Below are 20,716 nucleotides of genomic sequence, written 5' to 3' on the forward strand. Positions count from 1 at the left end.
TCGCAGAAAGCATTTCGTGGCTGGGCTGTTGCAAGTGAGAGCAGCCATCTCTGGTTAATTAAATGAATAAGACAAAATCTGAGCATGTGGGGCTGCTCTTGCATGCAGCAGCCCAGCCGTGAGAAGCCTTCTGCGATTGATCCTAGCAAATCCAAACTAAAGAGTGGTACAACTAAAATTACTAAATAGAGAAGTCCAAAACAGGATACTGATATCTGTACAACCATATTTTGATAATGAGACGACTCACTTTGTTTTATACTTCTCTGATTGGCTGTTGAGAACTTCTTGGGAAGGTGGGTGACATGTTCACTTCCGTGCCACCCCATCTGTTGTATTTATGACTGCTAATTTTTACACCACAAGGGGTGGCCCAAGGAAGAAAAGCGAGGCGAGTATTGCTCTTTTGGAAATTAAAACAAGGTATGTTCGTCCCATTATCAAAGCATGGTCGTTCAGATATCAGTCCCCATAAAATAAAGGGCTGTGCCATTATTAGTAAGGTGGACCCTCTCCTCACTCCTCACTTTCACATGACCAAAATACCCCTCTCTGAACATCATTTCATTTTCCATCCCTACTTTGTTTTTGTAAATGAAACCGGACCCTTCATTTTTTTTCTCATTACCCTTTACTCCCCTCCTTCCACACAATCAAAGCATAGGAAAAACACCATCTCTTTGTATCGTATATGGCCACAAGCATGGCCTCTGCTACTCCCATTTCTACTTGTATTATCCAAAGAAAATCCACCATTTTCTCCTTCTCTGCCTCTGTTATCTCGTATCCCAAAACCCCAAAACCTCATATTTTCACATTAATTCCCAAGTGGGGTGGATTGGTTTCACCCTGGAATGGTTTGAAACATCTGGGTATCTCAATTAGGCATGAAACCAGGAAGAAAGGTACTTTTATCATCTGACTCTTTTTTCTTTTCCCTTTTTTTGCTTGAGTTTTTTCCTTTTTGTTTCAGAAAAAAATGGGCTTTGTTTGATCTATCAAATTGCATTTTTTGAGTATTTTTTGGTGGATTGTTCATTTTTTTTCTCAATTGGGTTTAACTTGTTCTTGGGATTAGCATGTTTCATGTTTTCATTTGTTTTAAGTTTAATTTTATGCTACAGCCTGTCGTAGTGGTATTCTTCGTCTGGGTTTTTTCTTCATTGTATGTGTTGAGAAAATTCATCAGGCAAATCCAATCTGCCGTGCACAAGTGAACGGAAAAGTAAAACAAGAAAACAAGTCACAAGATGGACAGTGAGATTTTATGTGGCTTGGTCAAGACGCCTACGTTCAGGCGAGAACACGATCTTCCACCATGAGAAAAACAAAATACAAGGAGTATAACGGAACTAACTTGCAAACCCACAAACCCACAAATAACAACCCTTTCCATTGTCCTCTCAAATAAGTTTGTACACAAGAGTAACCTTGAGAGAAAACCTCTCTCTCTCTCTCTCTCTCTCTCTCTCTCTCTCTCTCTCTCTCTCGCGCGCGCGTCTTGTTTGCCGCCAAACTCTTTCGTTGGTTTAGAAAAGATCTCTTATACCTTTGTTTTCCACAAACCTAAAGAAGACTTTCCAATTTCGAACACATGAAGATTATCCGTTGATGTCGCCACCATTGACCTAAAGTACCCGCTACACACCATCGAATCATCCTGGTTCTGACGTCACATCATTCGATCAACACAGCCAATTCACATGTGTAACTGCTAATCCGTTGACTTACCCAGTCAACCCAGGAGAGGGATATCAACCCGTCTTCCCTAGCACAAGAATTGTCATCTTCTCACCATTGTCTGCAACTTGGAAACCCGTCTTTGCACCAACTACGAAAGTGACTATACGTGTGCACATGCCACTACTCTGTTGCCATCTAACCATCGAGATCTTAGGAACACTAGTCATTGTGTCTCCAATCAGAAGATATAATCTGCCACACATCTCTCTGATAACAATCACATGTGATTTTCATGGCTCCACCTGCAGCTGAATAGCTACAACCCTTGGAGTCCAATCGGCCAAGCGAAACTAGATACTTCCGTATCTTTGTGACATATGGCACATCACCCAAACTACGAATCACTCCATCGAACATCTTGATCTTCACCGTCTCGATTCCCGTGATGTCACAAGTTGACCCATCACCCAAAGACACTACACCTGCTCTTATCTCTTTGAACATATCAAAATATTCCGTCTTGGAGCATACCTAAACAGAGCACCGTGAATCTAGAATATACTCATCATGATAACTGTGATTACCTGTGGAGACTGTGAGAACGCCTCTAACTACTTTGCTCTGCTCATTCGTTACTCCCACCATCGTATTTGTAGCACCATTCTCTGACTTGTCAACTTGCTTCAGACAATCCTGCTCGATGTTTTCGTGTTCCTTGTGAGGATAACATTGCACGCCCTTTCCACCGACCCTGTATCTTAACCTTCCTTTTCCTGATCCCCCGTCAGACTATCTTCCTCTTCGATTCTCCCCACAAACAATCAACCTATGCTCTTAACCAACATCTTGATTAGACATTCTCCTGGCCTCATTTGATAAGCTAGTCGTCGTGACTTCTTCCATCTTTACTGTATCTTTACCGGAAAATAACGTAGTCACCAATTTGTCGTACAAATCAAGAAGTGAAGTAAGAAGCAATAGGATATTGTCTTCTTCCTTCATCTTTTCATCAACCTTGTGGAGTTGATCCACCAGCCCGTTGATCACAATCATGTGTTTCATAAGGGTCCCACGTTCTTGCATCTTCAGCCCATATAATTGGCGCTTCAGATACAATCGGTTGGTCAAGGCTTTTTTGACATGTAAAGCTTTTCTAACTTCTCCCATAACTTAAGCACCGGTTCTTCTTCCATAACGTTAAACATAACGTTTTCCGCCAGACATAGTCGAATTTTGCTGACTACCTTTGACTCAATGTCTTCCCACCTGATCTGCATCTCCTCCAACATTCCATCCTTTCCTTTAAATGCCTTGGCTAGGCCCTATTGAACGAGGATGTCCTTCACCCTCTTCTGCCATAAGATGAAACTACCCTTTCCGTCAAACCTGTCTATGTTGAACTGGGTAGAAATCAATTTTACTGCTATCTCAAATTACTCCCCACTTATCGTTATAGGGATCCACCTTTAACGAGAATCTTTCGGATCATCGTTCTACCCTCTAACGATCACTGTAACCATGATCCAATCACCGTTCCACTCGGCCTCAAGGACCTCTCCAACCATAGCTCTGATACCACATGTTGAGAAAATCCTTCGGGCAAATCTCATCCGATCGTGCACTAGTAAACGGAAAAGTAAAACAAGAAACCAAGCCACAAGATGAACACCAAGAGTTTACGTGGTTCAGCCAAGATGCCTACGTCCATGGGCAAGAACATGATCTTCCACTAAGTGAAAAACAAAATACAAGGTTTACACACGACTAACCTGCAAACACGCAAATCACAACCCTTTCCATTGTCCTCTCAAACAAGATCGTAAACAAGAGTAACCTTAGAGAAAACCCAAGAGGAATCCGAGAAAAAAAGCGCCCCTCCTCCCTCTCTCTCTCTCCCTTTCTTGTTTACCGCACACTCTTTCGTAGGTTTAGAAAAGATCTCTTATACCTAGGTTTTCCTATTTCAGTTCCCCACTGAACTGTGGGAAAAAGACACTTTCCCAACGATATGGTTGCATCTTTATTTTTCCTAGAAGTTGGGGATTTGTTTGGTCTAAGATTTATGTTGATTTTCTGGTTTGAATTTTTAGTTTTTGTGGAACATACTCGTTGGCTTTTTTGTACTTATTATTAAATTGGGCCTTTGTTTGGTATTTGTATTTGTATTTATTGTGCTGTAGGAAAGAAGGGAAACTGCAGAGATAGGGTTGTTTATGCTTCTTTATTTGGGGTTGGAGCTCCAGAAGCTTTGGTTATTGGAGTAGTGGCTTTGTTGGTCTTTGGGCCCAAAGGCCTTGCTGAGGTAAGCTGCTTATCCATGTCAAGACAGCTGAAGATATGCTTTGTCTATTTCTTCACTAATATATAATGATCCTAGCATTTTAGATTTATTGCTCAAGATATGGACACAGATTAATATCTCGAAGTGTCTGCAATTTGATTAAAATATCAAAATTCTTTGTTTGTGTGGGAGGTCCTTTTTTTTTTCTTTTTTCTTTCTTAGTAGGTGGGGATTGAACTACAAGTCTACAACCTCAAAATTGAGGCAGAAAGCCTCATCCAGTTCAGCTGGAGGTTTAACTCCTACATGTGTAGGATTTTTCCATTTCTTTAGGTTCAAAATCGGTAGTCCAGTGTTTCTTAATCACTAACCTTCTGCCCCATGGAACTTTTAGAAATAATTTAGTTTTCCTGGACAGCAAATTTTGAATTGCCAGAACCCTCTCAAGTTGCATTAAGGGTGCTGATATCTTCCATCACCTTGTTTCTTGGTATCTTATATCCCTCATCACCCAGGTAGACTCCTTCATTGGTTCATACTACTCATTGAGGGTTGCAACAGACAATGACACAAATGCGAAATGGGGTGGAAGATATCAAAACGAAACAGGCAGAAGTATCTTCTCCCTATATTAAGACAGATGAGAACAATAATATTAGAAAATAACTAAATAATATAAATCTTATCTTCGTAAACTCTTTATTGCCTTTCTCTAAGGCTTCCTTATGACCAGCACATGTCGACACAGCTTTTGGGATTAAATGTTATTGTGTTTTCCCCCTGGTTTTAGGGCATCAGATAAATATTGTTTTTTTAATTGCAATAAATTGTAAGATGAAGCTTCAAGAAATGCTAAAATAAGCACAGATACCCTTATAAAAACCATCACATAAGCAAAACTATGATCTATAATGGTTTATCATGATCAAACGTTGCACATTTCTAGAACAGTAAGGTTCATTCCAAACATAGATATTTTCACATGTTTTGAAAGTTGATGATCGTGACATTTCTTTTATTTTTCAACTTACTCATTTTATCAATAGAATGAAATTAATATTTCTTGAATATACGGGGGCTTTGGTTATGTGGATACACCATAAGGAATCAAACTTCGAACTTCGGTCTGAACTTTGACTTCAGTTTGGACTTCGGTCCCCATTGAAGACAGCACATGTTGGCCAAAAATTCGGTGGAAGTTTAGAACATGTATAACATGCTAATTGTCTTCTGTAGATCATGCAACTTCTCATGTCTGTCTTTGATGTTGACACAGTTTGTATCTAGTTTCAATAATAAGTTTTTTTTCTTTTGATGTTGACACATTTTTGTGTCCAGTGCCAAGCCCAACTTACTTGAACTATTAGTCAATAATTAAAAAGACATGCAAGAAATCCTAATCGAGAATGTGATATCCTTTCTAGGGTTAGAGTTGGTGTCCTAAAACCCAGTATATTTCGCATGTTAATTAATAAAAGTTTCTTTTCATGACAATTAATGGGTAACTAAAAGATTAAATATGTGTGACATGCTACTTGTTATTGACACGTATTTGTCCTTAGGTAGCAACGTAGGAAACCCATGCTCATGGATTCACAGATCCTAAGGAGCAAGGAGATATAGGATTCCGATTCTTTGCAGACCTTAATAGTTCCTAGTTGGGGTTGAGGTTGGACATCTCCTCCTGTATACAACTAGCATCTGTCTTGCCAACATGCACGAGATGTGGAGTGACTTATCTCAATCACTCGGGTAGTGGACCCTAAGCAAGATAGAATGGGTATGACAATGAGATTGCGTACTGAACAGGATCACATTAGAATAGCTTGTGGACATGAGACAGTTGAGCTATTCTACCAGGCAGGACCCTTTACATGTCCTTTGACCTGAGGGGTCATATTTGTCTGTTGGTGAGTCTATCATTCTTGGTCTATCTAACTGTCATTCTCTTGAAGTCACTAGAGGGTAGTACTGGAGTGTTGGACAAACCTTCGAGGTCAATAGTGATACCCGATATAGAATTCTCCACCTATTTTATAGGATAACATCTACGGTTTTGGTCAGAGTAGTAGGCCTAGAAAAATACCTGGCCAAGTGGATTTGATAAAGTGTATATCAAAAGGATTTCACAAAATAAGTTTTGAAATGGTTTTTAGCAAATGCATTTGCGGGCCAACACTGCTTCACTGAAAGGTATACCGTGAGTGAGTCCAGGGGGCAGTTGATGACCACCCCCCGTAGGACTCAACTTAGTAGATGTGGACTTGGAGAAAGGATTTGCACATTTGATGTGATTAGGGGTATGATGATTTGACGGTTATCTTTAGGGTTACGTCCTGATGGAGGCCACTGACTCAATGCAATTGTAGCATTAGCTACGGATCAATAATCACAGTGGGGCCCACTTGTGGGTTCTGCAAGATCTACCGTTGAATCCATACTACGATCCCACTCACTACTCGATTGACCTATTATTATCTATTAGATATAGGTCCCGCATTTATTTGGTTGCTTACACGAACTAGTTTCGTGGCATTGGATGCATTCAAATGATATACACAATGTATAGTGTATTTGTACTATGGGATACATTGAAAATGCCAAAATAGTTAAGTATCAACCATAAGGGTATTTTGGGAATATCATAAAATTATATTGGAGCTTTAATCCTATTGGATATGATTGGATTGCATAATTTAATTGGGAATTAAATGTGAAATGCAATAGGAATTTGAATTGGATAAGTGGACCCACATGGGACGAATTTGGGTGGGACCTATTGCTACACACCCCATGTGGTGCGCCATTATCAATTTGGAATTCAAATTATATTTGGAATATAATGGCTTGATTTGTTTTTCTCAAATTAAAGCAACACATGTGAAATTAGAGAGAGAGAGAGAGAGAGAGGCAACAAACCAAAAATTGGAAACTTGGGGCCACATGGGGCAACCAAGGGTTGCTTGGGTAGCAAGCCAAGCCCCCTTGGACGTCCTATATGGGTTTCCATAATGGGGAGTGGCTTGCTTGCCAGTTGGAGCTTGCTTTGCCCAATTGAGCTTCCAATTGTGGCTAGTTTCCATGTTTTTTGAGATTTCTCTAGAAACTTTAGATTGTGCATATTGAAATTGAGAATTCTATAAATATAAGACATATGACTGGAGTTTTCAAGAGCTCTTCCATAATTTCATGTGCTGGAATTTGGTAGACACCCCAAAGTCTTTCTCTTCTTCTTCTCCTTCAATTCCATCAACTAGTTTTGTCTTTTCTAGATCAAAGACAATTATCCAACCAAGCTCCATTGATTAAAATACATATTCCCACAATATAATTTGATTTAGATCAGGTTATGAAGTGAACAAATAGTTGTACACAGATCCTTTATGCAACAAAAGGAATCCATCGATTCAACTTGCGGTTTCGCGTCAATTAGATCGTCGGCGAATTTTCGAGGAGTAGATCAAGCGGACGAGTTCTTTTCTACATAAAGGTATTTATATTTATGTTTATTTAATCACAATAAAATCAATTAGTCCCTAGGAATCCTGGGTTAGAGCAAATTTTTTGTTCTACATGGTTAATTCTTCCACAACGTGTAGCGATTTTGCTCGGGGTTTTACAACTAATCTAACATCTAGTTGTAGTGAGTTCCATCTACAAGATGTTACCTGATATTGTATTAATAATAAGCAAAAGTTTCTCTTCATTGCATGTCAAATATATTTAATTATTCATGCTTAGTTATTGGCTTATAAGTCTTTTTTTTCTCCGGTGTTCAACTTGAAAATATGAAAAATGAAAACGAGCTCTCAGTATAGCTTACTTTTGGGAATCACCAAAATTCCAACTACATTCTTCACATTTGTTGTTTTTCGAGGCTGACAAACATATTTTGACTCACGAGCTCATCATCCTGTCCGGAAGCCTGGGGCCCCTGAAATGTGATAGGTCTCAAGTGTGTTCACGATTTTGTAACTATGTGGTCCATTCAGCCATTAGATTTTAATTTTTTTTGTATTCAACAATTAATTTTTCTTTTTTTGAATCTTTCAGTCCATTTGATAATTTCAGTGGTACAATCATACAATAATAGCTTCGTAATCTGTTAAGAAGATCAACAATCAGCTATGGGACGGCCCTGTCAAAATTTAACTTTAGCCAACCTGGATCTGGATGACTCCATCTGAGAGAGATACACTTGACCCTTGCTTGAGCAGATCTCCTTTCAACACCGTCTTAGGTTTGTGCTAAAGGAGAACTTGAATCAAGGTTAAATCTTCACCTAGGAGATAATAAGAGAAATGACCTTCACATAAATATAGTAGGGCAGTTGGCACTGTTTTTTAATATTCGAGCATCCTCTTCTTCCAAGGACCCATTTACTAGCCAGACGCGCTACCCTCCAAAGGATCCTCCCTTTCCTAAGACAAGGCGCAAAAGACCAACTATCTAGGAGATCAGACAGTCAGAGAGGAAACACCCACGACACCCCGAATCCCTTAAGGACCCGGCTCCACACATCTCTCGCTATCTTGTAGCCAAGAAATAAATTGTCTATATATTCACCTGCCTCCACACATACAACAATGATCAGCGATGAGGAACTTATGGTTATACAAATGATCAACCTTCAGAGTCTTATTGTTGAGGAGTGTAAAGGGTAGTTTAGGCATTATGTGTAGTATTGAAGGTATTGTAGTCTTTGTACCTTGTTGCCCCTACTTTGGGCTTGTATATACATCATATTACATAGGAGCTCACTAGTGGAGACTCTCCATCGTCTCTATTCCTCTTCTTCTTCTTCTCTTACCTTATCTCCATTATCCATGGTATCAGAGCAAAGATCCTAGGGAAAGGAAGGAAAGACAAAGAGTTCTTTCACGCCATACTCTCTCTCTCTCTCTCTCTCTCCATCTCTTCATGCTTTTTTTTTCTCTTTATGGGTTTGCTGAAAATCCAACCATATTTTCCCTACTTACTAAATCCCTAGAATCTCTCTTCCTATTTTCTCTCCACAAATCCCTAATTTCTCTCTCTCACATCTTGATCTCTCTCTTTGCCATTTTTGCGCAAAACCCAAATCTGTTTTTTTGTGGTTGCCATAACCCTCATTCCTCTCTTCCTATATTCTCTCTTAAAAATCACTCGCATTTGCGCCAACCCTCTCTCTCTCTCTCTATCCCTCAAATCTCTCTCCCTATCTCGCAAATCTCTATCTCTCGCTGTGTGTTGTTTGCGCATTTGTGCCGTAAATCATCCTCCCAACCCCCCCCCCCCCCCCCCCCCAAAAAAAAAAAAAAAAAAAACGAAAAACAAAAGATATAAGAACAACAAAAATCTTAGATTCTCTCTTGTTGCGGTAACCCATTTTGGGTGTCTCCTCCACCTATTCCTCATTTCTTAATGGGTATTCCTCCCTTTCTTTCTCTTTTGAATCCAAACTCCATCGTAACCCTTTATTTTTCTCTTTTCTATATTTTCTGGTCTTCTACGACGTTTATCTTGATCTCAACGATTCACCCCAACTGTTTTATGAACTGTCTAAGAGAGATGTTGTGTCTTGAAGTTCATCTTTTGGTTGTTAGTTGAAGGCCTTCGGCCTCTTCTTGAAGGGGAGTGTTGTCATGTAGTTCCAAGGACGTAATGTTGTCTTCTTGTCGTCTCTAGGCTGATGTAGTCTTGCGCGAGAGGGGGGGGGGGGGGGTTTGTTGGTGGTCCTCTTTTCTTGTCTAGTTGATGTATTTCACCATTCGTCGTGTTTTTAGTTGTTTCCTTCTATGGTTGGTCCCTTCTTCATGTCCTTGTTGGCGGCTTCGTCTTTGCATTGTCAGTTCTTCGCATTGTCTGCTGGTTGTTTGTTGGTTGTTTCTTTGTGTTCTTGTTTGGTTCTTCTACATGCGTGTGTAGTTGCTTTGTGTAGTTCTACCCATTCATCTTGGTTTGCGTTGCAATACACTTCTTACTGTTTGTCTATATGTCCGGCCGTTAGCGTGACTTTCGTCCTTGTCTCCGCAGGCGACGTGCTGTCTGTTGTCAGCCTTATCTCTTCAGGCGATGTGATGTCCGCCGTTGGCCTTGTCTCTCCAGAAGACGTTGTGTCGCCTGTCGTCGGTTGGTTATCCTCAGGCAACATGCTATTCGCCGTCGGCCTTGTCTCTCCAGACGACGCGGTGTCTCCATCGTTGGTTGGTTATTGCTTCAGGCGATGTTGTGTCCGCCGTCGGCCTTATCTCTCCAGACGATGTGGTGTCCCCCGTCGTGCTGTCCACCGTCGGCCTTGTCTCTCCAGACGATGTGGTGTCCCTGTCGTTGGTTGGTTATCGCTTCAGGCAACGTTGTGTCCGCCGTCGGCCTTGTCTCTCCAGACGACGTGGTGTCCCTCATTGTTGGTTGGTTATCTCTTCAGGCAACGGCTGTCCGTCGTCGGCCTTATCTCTTCAGACGACGGTGTCCCCCGTTGTTGGTTTGTCGTCTCTCCAAACGACGGTGAACCCCATCGTTGGCTGGTCATCTCTCTGGGTGACATGCTGTCTGCCGTCGTTGGTAGGTTGTCTCTCCAGACGATGGTGTCCCCCATCGTTGGTTGGTTGCCTCTCCAGATGACGGTGTCCCCCTTCGTTCATTGGTTATCTCTCCAGGCGACGTGCTGTCCGCCGTAGTTGGTCGATTGTCTCTCCAGACGATGGTGTCTCTCGTCGTGGGTTAATTGTCTTTCTAGGGCAACGTGGTGTCTCCCGCCATTGGTTGGTTCTGATCACCTTTCCGGGTTGTTTTTTTCTTCTTCTATTGGCGTTATGCTGCTCAGCTGATATCTTTGCTCGTGTTACTTTGTCGTTGCTCATGTGTGCACCTTTGGTGTACCTTTTTGCTCGTTGGATCGTTGTTGTTTCCTGCCGAGGCGCCTCCATTGCTCGTTGGTATGAAAATTTGTTCGGCTTGCTCTCATTTAGGGGAAGGTCCTGTTATGATCGCTATCGCAGTAGTGCTGCTTCAGGGGGAGCTGCTTTTTTTTTTATGGCCATTGATCTCGCTGCTGTACTCTTATGACCGTTGCTATTTTTTTATTTTGTTTTTCATTATGTATTCGCCACACTAGCTTGAGCGGGACTGTTGTACCAAGCTGGCTGTGTGTATGAGATTATTGTCTTTTTTGTTGTATGGTTCTTTTAGTTATTTATTACAGTTTTATTTGTAACAAGCTGGAGCTCCGTAGTATATACCCTCCAGCCTGAGGGGGAGTGTTGCAGAGTGTAAAGGGTAGTTTAGGCATTGTATGTAATAGTGAGGGTATTGTAGTCTTTTTACCTTGTTGCCCCTACTTTGGGCCTATATATACATCATATTACATGGGAGTTCGCTAGTGGAGACTTTCCATCCTCTACGTTCCTTTTCTTCTTCCTCTCTTAGGATGTGTAATTTTCAACCAAAATGAGCCTTCCAACTGGGTAATGATACCTTGTAGAGTCCTCAAATAAGTGTCTCAGATCTTTTAATAATTTACATTAGGATCCATAGGAGTATCAATAGGTTTCACACCCATCATAATGATCAATAACCTACTTCACCTGTGACTGATACCAAACTTTGACCAAGCAACTTCAATGCCAAGGAATACCATAACTGCCCCAAATCAACGGTCTGCACTTGCTATAGTGAATACCTCTTCACTGCATCGAATTGATCATTCCTTGTAACAACAATGTTGTCTGTGTAGACAGTTAGAATCACAATGTTAGTTGCATGTTTGTCTATACAAGTTGTGAAAGCAACCAGTTACTCCAAAAGCTTAAGCTGATGGAGATGGCGTTATTTAATCTTTTATACTTTAACACTCCCCCTCACATGTGGCTCCTCTTTCTAGGGTTGGCCTACACGTGGCACATGTGGCCCCTCTTTTGGGTTTGGCCATTGCATGTGGATTTTTGCTATCCAGGAGGTTTGAACTCAGGACCTTTGGCTCTCATATCATGTGAAACAACCCGTTACTCCAAAAGCTTAAGCTGATGGAGATGGCGTTATTTAAACTTTTATAATTTAACACAAGTACTAGGTGCTTCAAATGGCTAGCACGAAACCCATACTTAGTAATAGTAGAACTAAACTTTTCTAACCAAGCATGAGGAGATTGCTTCAAACCGTGGATAGCCATTCTCAACTTGTAAATCTTATTTGACTGCACCTAAGCAACATATCTTAGAGGTTGTATAAAACTTCTTCTAAGTTTCCATGAAGAAGGGACGCATTCAAAACAAAGTAAACATTAAGAAAGGTATTTTTCACATCAAACTGCCACAATGCCAATCTTTATTGGTGGCGATAGAGATAACCACTGATTAAATTGAGCTTAATAACAAGACTAAAAATCTTTGAGTAATCAATACCAAAGGTCTATGTATAACTTTTAGAAACCAATCGTGCCTTCAGCCTCTCAATAGTTCCATTAGGTATATACTTTACTATAGACCCATCTACAACCAATTGCACGTTTCCCTGTAGGTAATTTAGATAGGTCTCACGTTTGATTTTGTTTAAAAGCACATCAAATTCGTATGGGAGAAGAAGAAAAAGAAGTAAGAAAGAAGAATGAGAGAAAGCCAAAGGCGAGAAGTGAGGAAAGGGAGAAGAATAGAATTGGTGGAGGTTAAACTCCAACCCCACACCTATGTGCTTTAGATATAGATAATTAAACGTAATCACAATAGTTGCCACTAAGGCCATCTACAATGGCCCTTATCTTTTTTCTTAATCTAGAAAACATCAGAAATAAATGAAAGAATTCCACCAAAACAATGCATAAATCAGACTAAATTATCTGAAGGATTAACAGATGAAAACACTGAATACAGTAACCTTTTGTGTTTAAAGTGCTATTATATTGTTTCATAATCCTCTCTCATTGCAGGACAAAACATATTGTGATTGACTTTCATTCTGTACGGGAGACTAGAAAATGGCAAACTCGTTTAAGAATATATCTCAACAACAAATACTATGTGTTCACTAAAGGATTAGTTGTTAATGAGGGCTAGTGATGAATAAATCTACTAAAGCATTATATCATTCTCTCGTCAACAAACAAGAAATTACAAATAGATTAGCCATATATCGTTCCTCGTGTCAACAACCAAGAAACCTACTATCATTTAGGAAGAATAGACCCATGTTAAGTGGTTGCACCACAATTGTTGCCTGTTACACCAAACAAGAAAGCATGGAAGTTTTAATTTGGAGTCCTCAATTACAAACAATGCAAATTGCTTTCTACATTCCAACAAATTCAGTTGTCTTTGTTTTTTTAGAGCAGACCTATATTCAACCTCTCAATTGAGTTATCTAAATGCAGGTAGCTCGGAATTTAGGAAAGACTTTGCGTGCTTTTCAACCTACAATTAGAGAGCTTCAGGTAGGTGGTGTTCAAGTTAATTACTCCTTGTGCAAATTATCAAAAGATCGTTGTCAAGTTATTTATGCTCTGTAAAGGATTGATAGGCCCAAATTAGTTCAGCTGCAAATTATGATACTTATTTGATTGTTATCTAATGGCGAGTTTTTTTGTCTATGTTTATTTTGATGCAGGAAGTATCAAGGGAATTTAAGACCACTCTTGAACGGGAGATTGGTCTTGATGAAATTTCAACTTCAACTAGGAGTGATTTTGACCCCAGCTCCTTGAAGGTGAATGCGAATACACAGGCCAAGGTCAACTCGAGTGAGTGATTTTTTTTTCTAACAAATTTAGGCAACAAATGACTTACTTTTTAGCTTGAGATATTAAGTGAGGCTATTAGCAAAGGATTAGATATTGTTTTATTATTATTATTATTATTATTATTATTTTCTTGTATGTCTTGATCCTTCTATATAAACTCCCTGAGCCAATTATTGATGCACCTAACTAGACTCCCTTTTTCCTCGGCCAAGTTCTTGTCCGAGTCTGCATTTTCCCCTACCAAGTCAATCAAAACTCCTCTGACCTAGGAAGCATTCGTACTCAAAACTGCCTCCCGTACCCGTGTCGAGTGCATATCCGGTACGGGTATGCTCGGGTACGTTCCGGGTACGTACCAGGTACGCACCCAATTATTTTTTTCAAAAAATTTGAAAAGTACAGGTTGGGTGCGTGTCGGGTACGTTCTGGGTACGTACCTGACACGTTTTAAGGTTTTTTTTCTTTTAAAAAAGAAATACGGGGGGGTTGGGGTGTAAAAAAGGGGGGGTTATGTTTAAAGAACATATTCCATTTTAAAGAGGGTGTCTGGAGTAAAGAGGGAGGGGGGTTAAAAAACACATGTTTTTAACCTAGGTTATCTTTCCTCTCTCTCTCTCTCTCTCTCTCTCTCTCTCTCTCTCGTTCTCTTCGTTCTCTCCCTCTCTCGACGGTGACGATCTCTCCGGAGTCCGGACTCTGCCTCTCTCGCACTCTCACCGGACTCTCTCTATCTCTCAAAGGTAAACCCCTCTCTCTCTCTCTCTGTCTCCTCTCTGTCTCTCTCCAATTTCTTTACTTTTTTTTAGATTATGACAACTGATTGTGTTCCCTAAACCCATTTTTGGTTTAGGCCCTGTTCTTTTGAGATTATAGCAACTGATTGTGAGCTCCAAGCCTATTATTGGGCTCAGTTTTGGGCTGACAATAAGTTGTCATAATCTGAAACGAAGAGGGCCTAAGGGCTGGCAATCGGCTGTACTAATTAGTGGGCTTTAGGCCGCCCTGTTCATTTCAGGGAGCCCAGAGCTGATTTTTGGAGTGAAAATTATGATTAATTTTAACTCCAATAATCAGTTATGGGCACACAATTAGTGGATTAGGGCTTTAGGCCCTATTAATTTCAGATTGTGACAACCGATTGGGAGCCCAAAACTGTTCTCTCTGCTACTCTCTCTCTCTCTGCTACTACTCTCTCTCAGCCTCTATTTCTCTCTCTCTCTCTCTGTTACTCTCTCTCTCTCTCTGTATCTGTCTCTCTGTTTTTTTTTTTTGGATTTTGAAATTGATTTAGTCCAAAACAGATTATTGGGCCTTATTTGTTTTGGATTTTGTAATTTTCAGTCCAATAATCAGCTTTGGACTTAAGTTGGTTTGAGAAGTGCAAAAATCCAAAATTAAAAGGGCCTAAATGTTCATTTGGGATTGTGTCAACCGATTGACAGTCCAAAACTGATTATTGGATTCAAAATTTTGTTTAATTTTGAGTCCAATAATCTGTTTGGGGCTCACATTTAGGCCTTGTTCATTTGATATTTTTATACTGTGATAATTGTTGTCGGCTTATTGCCTTATTTGTTGCTTATTGATTTATTGTTGTTGGCTTGTTGGCTTATTTACATTCCATTGCATTCAATTTGTGTAATTGAGAGTCCCTTGTTTTGTTGGGTCTTCTATATTTTAATAGTCTGTTCATTGAATATATATTTTATTATATATCTATTCAATAATTTGTTGTATATTTTATTCCAATAATCTGTTCATTGTTCTTTTAATAGATTTAAGAATGTCTTCATCCGGTACTAGTGTGACACCTCCTACCGATGGAGATGCTTCAAAGCCTTTGTGGAAGCATGTGTCGAGATTTGATACAGATCCTAAAGGTGGAGGGAATGTGAAGTGGCAGTGCAATTATTGTCAGAAGAATTTTAATAGCTCGTACACAAGGGTTATGACACACTTGTTGAAGATAGCCGGACAAGGAATCAGAGCATGTCCTAAAGTGAAGATGACTGATCTAGTTGGTATGCAAAGGATGGAGGAAGAAGCCAAGGAGATTACGAATCAAAATGCTCCCAAGAAAGTGCCATTGCCGCCATTATCGTGTAGTGGATCATTGGGTTGCACAAGTATGTTTGTGGCTCCAATTTATGATTTGAAGAAGAGAAAGACAAGTGGAAGTGTGAGTGCACTTGAAAAAGCTTTCAACATGGCGGCCTGTGATCAACTACATGCCGAGATTGCTAGGATGTTTTACTCCGGTGGCTTGCCCTTTCACCTAGCAAGGAACCCATACTATGCTAGTTCCTACACTTTTGCCGCCAACAATGCACTTTCGAGTTATTTGCCTCCAGGGTACAACTTGCTTAGGACAACTCTACTTCAAAGAGATGGCTAATATTGATAGGTTGTTGCAACCTATTAGAGACACGTGGAGGGGGAAAGGCGTGGACATTGTTAGTGATGGATGGAGTGACTTACAGAGGAGGCCTCTCATTAACTTCATGGCGGTATCGGAAGGTAGACCTTGTTTCTAAAGGCGATAGATTGTTCGGGGGAGAGAAATGACAAGCATTTTATTGCTAACTTATTGAAGGAAGTCATTAATGAGGTTGGACATAGTAAGGTTGTCCAGGTAGTTACCGATAATGCTCCAAATTGCAAGGTAGCCGGACAACTTGTTGAAGCTCAATTTCCTTCCATATTTTAGACCCCCTGTGTGGTGCACACACTCAATCTTGCTTTGAAGAACATTTGTGCGGCAAAGAATGTGGAAGTAAATCAAATTGCCTATGGAGAATGTAGTTGGATCTCAGATATTTCGGGAGATGTCATGTTAGTGAAGAATTTCATCATGAATCATTCGATGAGATTGGCTATATTCAACGACTTCAATAGTTTGAAGTTGCTTTCCGTTTCCGAGACTCGCTTTGCGAGTGTTATTGTGATGCTTAAGAGATTTAAACTCTTAAAGCAATGTCTACAATCGATGGTGATTAGTGACAAATGGAATTGCTATCGAGAGGATGATGTAGGAAAAGCAAAGTTTGTGAAAGAGAAGGTGTTGGATGACATTTGGTGGGATTTTATCGATTACATACTCCCCTTTACATCTCTTATGTATGACATGCTTAGAGAGTGTGACACGGATAAGCCTTGTCTTCATTTGGTTGATGATATGTGGGACACGGTGATTGAGAAAGTGAAGACGACAATCTATAGGAAGGAAGGAAAGAGGAAAGAAGAAGAGTCTAGCTTTTATGAAGTGGTGCAAGAAATTCTTTTTTATCGTTGGAACAAGAGTCACACTTCGCTTCATTGCTTGGCTCATTCATTGAATCCGAGGTTAGGTGACTTCATATTTTATTTAGATTAACAATTATGTTCATTGTGAACTTTATTTTCTACTTTTAACATGAAAATAAATTATTTTTTCTATTCTTGAAGGTATTACGGCGAAGAATGGCTTAGTGCCGGTTTAAATCGTGTTCCTCCACATAAGGATACAAAAATTTATGCAGAAAGGGTAAAGTGTCTTAAAAGGTACTTTTCCAATTCAGCAGATCACACGAAGGCTAATGTAGAGTTTGCTCACTTCTCTATGAAGTCTGGATTATTCAATGACTCTGATTCCATCAATGACCGAGCTACTTTAGAGCCTAATGATTGGTGGGATGTCCACGATACATGTGATTTTATGCTTCAAAGCTTAACTTTGAAGTTTCTTATGCGGAGATTGTCTTGATAGATGACGAAGATTACTATGAACAAAAATCAAGTCCTGAGCCCGTTGTGGAGTAATCTTGTTCCTTCTCAAAGAATGCACAAAGGAGTAAGTGCTCCTAGTCCTCTTGGCACAAGATGAAGACGAAGGCTGTATAAGAAGCTTCAAAGCTAAGCTTTGAAGCATAGGAGCACATATACCGTGGACAGCCCAACAATCATGAAGCCTAAAATAGTTTGGTCATTGATGGAATCAGCGTCATTGAATAATCTAGACTTCATAGAGAAGTGGGTAAACTCTACATTAGCCTTCGTACGATCTGCTGAATTGGGAAAGTACCTTTTGAAGCACTTTACCCTCTCTGCATGAATTTCTGTATCCTTATGTGGAGGAACACGATTTGAACCGGTACTAGGCCATTCTTCGCTATAATACCTTAAAGAATAGAAAAAATAATTTAGTTGCATGTTAAAAGTAGGAAATAAAGTTCACAATGAACATAACTATTAATCTACATAAAATTTGAAGTCACCTAACCTTGGATTCAATGAATGAGCCAAGCAATGAAGCGAAGTGTTGCTCTTGTTCCAACGATCAAAAAGAATTTCATGCACCACTTAAAAGCTAGACTCTTCTTCTTTCCTCTTTCCTTCCTTCTTATAGATTGCCGTCTTCACTTTCTCAATCATCGTGTCCCACATATCATAAACCAAATGAAGACAAGGCTTATCTGTGTCACACTCTCTAAGCATGTCATACATAGGAGATGTAAAAGAGAGATGTAATTGATAGAATCCCACCAAATATCATCCAACACCTTCTCTTTCACAAACTTTGCTTTTCCTACATCATCCTCTCGATAACAATTCCATTTGTCACTAATCACCATCGATTGTAGACCTTGCTTTAAGTGTTTAAATCTCTTAAGCATCACAATAACACTCGTAAAGCGAGTCTCGGCAACAGAAAGCAACTTCAAACTATTGAAGTCGTTGAATATGGCCAATCTCATCGAATGATTCATGATGAAATTCTTCACTAACATGACATTTCCCGCAATATCCGAGATCCAATTACATTCTCCATAGGCAATTTGATTTACTTCCACATTCTTTGCCGCACAAATGTTCTTCAAACCAAGTTTGAGTGTGTGCACCACACACGGGGTCCAAAATATGTAAGGAAATTGAGCTTCAACAAGTTGTTTGGCCGCCTTGCAATTTGGAGCATTATCGGTAACTACCTGGACAACCTTATCATGTCCAACCTCATTAATGACTTCCTTCAATAAGTTAGCAATGAAATGCTTGTCCTTTGTCTCCACCGAACAATTTATCGCCTTAAGAAACATAGGTCTACTTTCTGATACTGCCATGAAGTTAATGAGAGACCTTCTCTGTGAGTCGCTTCATCCATTATTAACAATGCTCACGCCTTTCTCCCTCCACGTATCTCTAATAGGTTGCAACAACCTATCAATATTAGCTTTCTTTTTTTGAAGTAGAGTTGTCCTAAGCAAGTTGTACCCTGGAGGCAAATAACCTAAAAGTGCATTGTTGGCGGCAAAAGTATAGGAACTAGCATAGTATGGGTTCCTTGCTGGGTGAAAGGGCAAGCCACCAGAGTAAAACATCCTAGCAATCTCGGCATGTAGTTGATCACAGGCCGCCATGTTGAAAGCTTTTTCAAGTGCACTCACACTTCCACTTGTCTTTCTCTTCTTCAAATCGTAACTTGGAGCCACAAACATACTTGTGCAACCCAATGATTCAATACTCGACGATGGTGGCAATGACACTTTCTTGAGAGCATTTTGCTTCATAATCTCGTTGGGTTCTTCCTCCATCCTTTGCATAACTATATCACTCGTCTTCACTTTAGGACATGCTCTGATTCCTTGTCCGGCTATCTTCAACAACTGTGCCCTAACCCTTGTGTACAAGCTACTAAATATTTTTTGACAATAATTGCACTGTCACTTCACATTCCCTCCACCTTTAGGATCTTTATCATATCTCGACACATGCTTTCACAAAGGCTTCGAGACATCTTCATCGGTAGGAGGTGTCACACTAGCACCAGATGAAGATATTCTTAAATCTATTAAAAGAACAATGAACAGATTATTGGAATAAAATATACAACAAATTATTGAATAGATATATAATAAAATATCTATTTAATGAACAGACTATTAAAATATACAAGACCCAACAAAACAAGGGACTCTCAATTACACAAATTGAATGCAATGCAACGCAAATAAGGCAACAAGCCAACAACAATAAGTCAATAAGCAACAAATAAGGCAACAAGCCAGTAACAATTATCACAGTATAAAAATATCAAATGAACAGGGCCTAAATGTGAGCCCCAAACGGATTATTGGACTCAAAATTAAACAAAATTTTGAATCCAATAATCAGTTTTGGACTGTCAATCAGTTGACACAATCCCAAATGAACATTTAGGCCCTTTTAATTTTGGATTTTTGCACTTCTCAAACCAACTTAAGTCCAAAGTTGATTATTGGACTGAAAATTACAAAATCCAAAACAAATAGGGCCCAATAATCTGTTTTGGACTATATCAATTTTCAAAATCCAAAAAAATAAAAAATAAAGAGACAGATGCAGAGAGAGAGAGAGAGAGAGAGAGAGAGAGAGAGAGAGAGAGAGAGAGAGAGAGTAACAGAGAGACAGAGAGAGAGAGAGAGAATAGTAGAGAGGGAGAGGCTGAGAGAGAGAGAGAGTAGCTGAGAGAACAGTTTTGGGCTCCCAATCGGTTGTCGCAATTTGAAATTAATAGGGCTTAAAGCCCTAATCCACTAATTGTGAGCCCAAAACCGATTATTAGAGTCAAAATTAAACATAATTTTGACTCCAAAAATCATTTTGGGCTCCCAATCGATTGTCACAATGTGAAATTAACATGGCCTAAAGCCCTAATCCAGTAATTGTGAGCCCAAAACTGATTATTGGAGTTAAAATTAATCATAATTTTCACTCCAAAAATCAGTTCTGGACTCCCTGAAATGAACAGGGCCTAAAGCCCACTAATTATTATAACCGATTGCCTGCCCTAAGGCCCTCTTCGTTTCAGATTATGACAACTTATTGTCAGCCCTAAACTGAGCCCGAGAATAGGCTTGGAGCTGACAATCAGTTGCTATAATCTCAAAAGAACAGGGCCTAAACCAAAAATGGGTTTGGGAAACACAATCAGTTGTCATAATCTAAAAAAAAGCAAAAATATTGGAGAGAGAAAGGAGACAGAGAGAGAGAGAAAACAATACAGTTGGAGAGAGAGAGAGAGAGAGAGA

The 20,716-nt window shown here is 39.8% G+C and overlaps 1 protein-coding gene across 2 annotated transcripts in view; it reads left to right on the plus strand.

Moving 5' to 3' along the window:
* Window positions 1-602: 602 nt before the first annotated feature.
* Window positions 603-20,716, plus strand: part of HCF106 (Bacterial sec-independent translocation protein mttA/Hcf106) — a 35,920-nt gene continuing 15,806 nt past the window's right edge. The window contains exons 1-4 of one of the 2 annotated variants that reach the window (XM_077385831.1): window positions 603-905; window positions 3,864-3,985; window positions 13,308-13,367; window positions 13,541-13,673. In XM_077385831.1, coding sequence (XP_077241946.1) covers window positions 692-905; window positions 3,864-3,985; window positions 13,308-13,367; window positions 13,541-13,673 — 529 coding nt within the window. In that variant the 5' untranslated portion in view covers window positions 603-691. The remainder of the gene's footprint in view (window positions 906-3,863; window positions 3,986-13,307; window positions 13,368-13,540; window positions 13,674-20,716) is intronic. The other variant, XM_077385832.1, reaches the window with a different exon arrangement.

The sequence above is a fragment of the Tasmannia lanceolata genome, unplaced genomic scaffold (genome assembly GCF_043159265.1).
Source record: "Tasmannia lanceolata isolate RefF3 unplaced genomic scaffold, GAP_Taslan_0.1 ptg000007l, whole genome shotgun sequence".
NCBI classification, from domain to species: domain Eukaryota; kingdom Viridiplantae; phylum Streptophyta; class Magnoliopsida; order Canellales; family Winteraceae; genus Tasmannia; species Tasmannia lanceolata.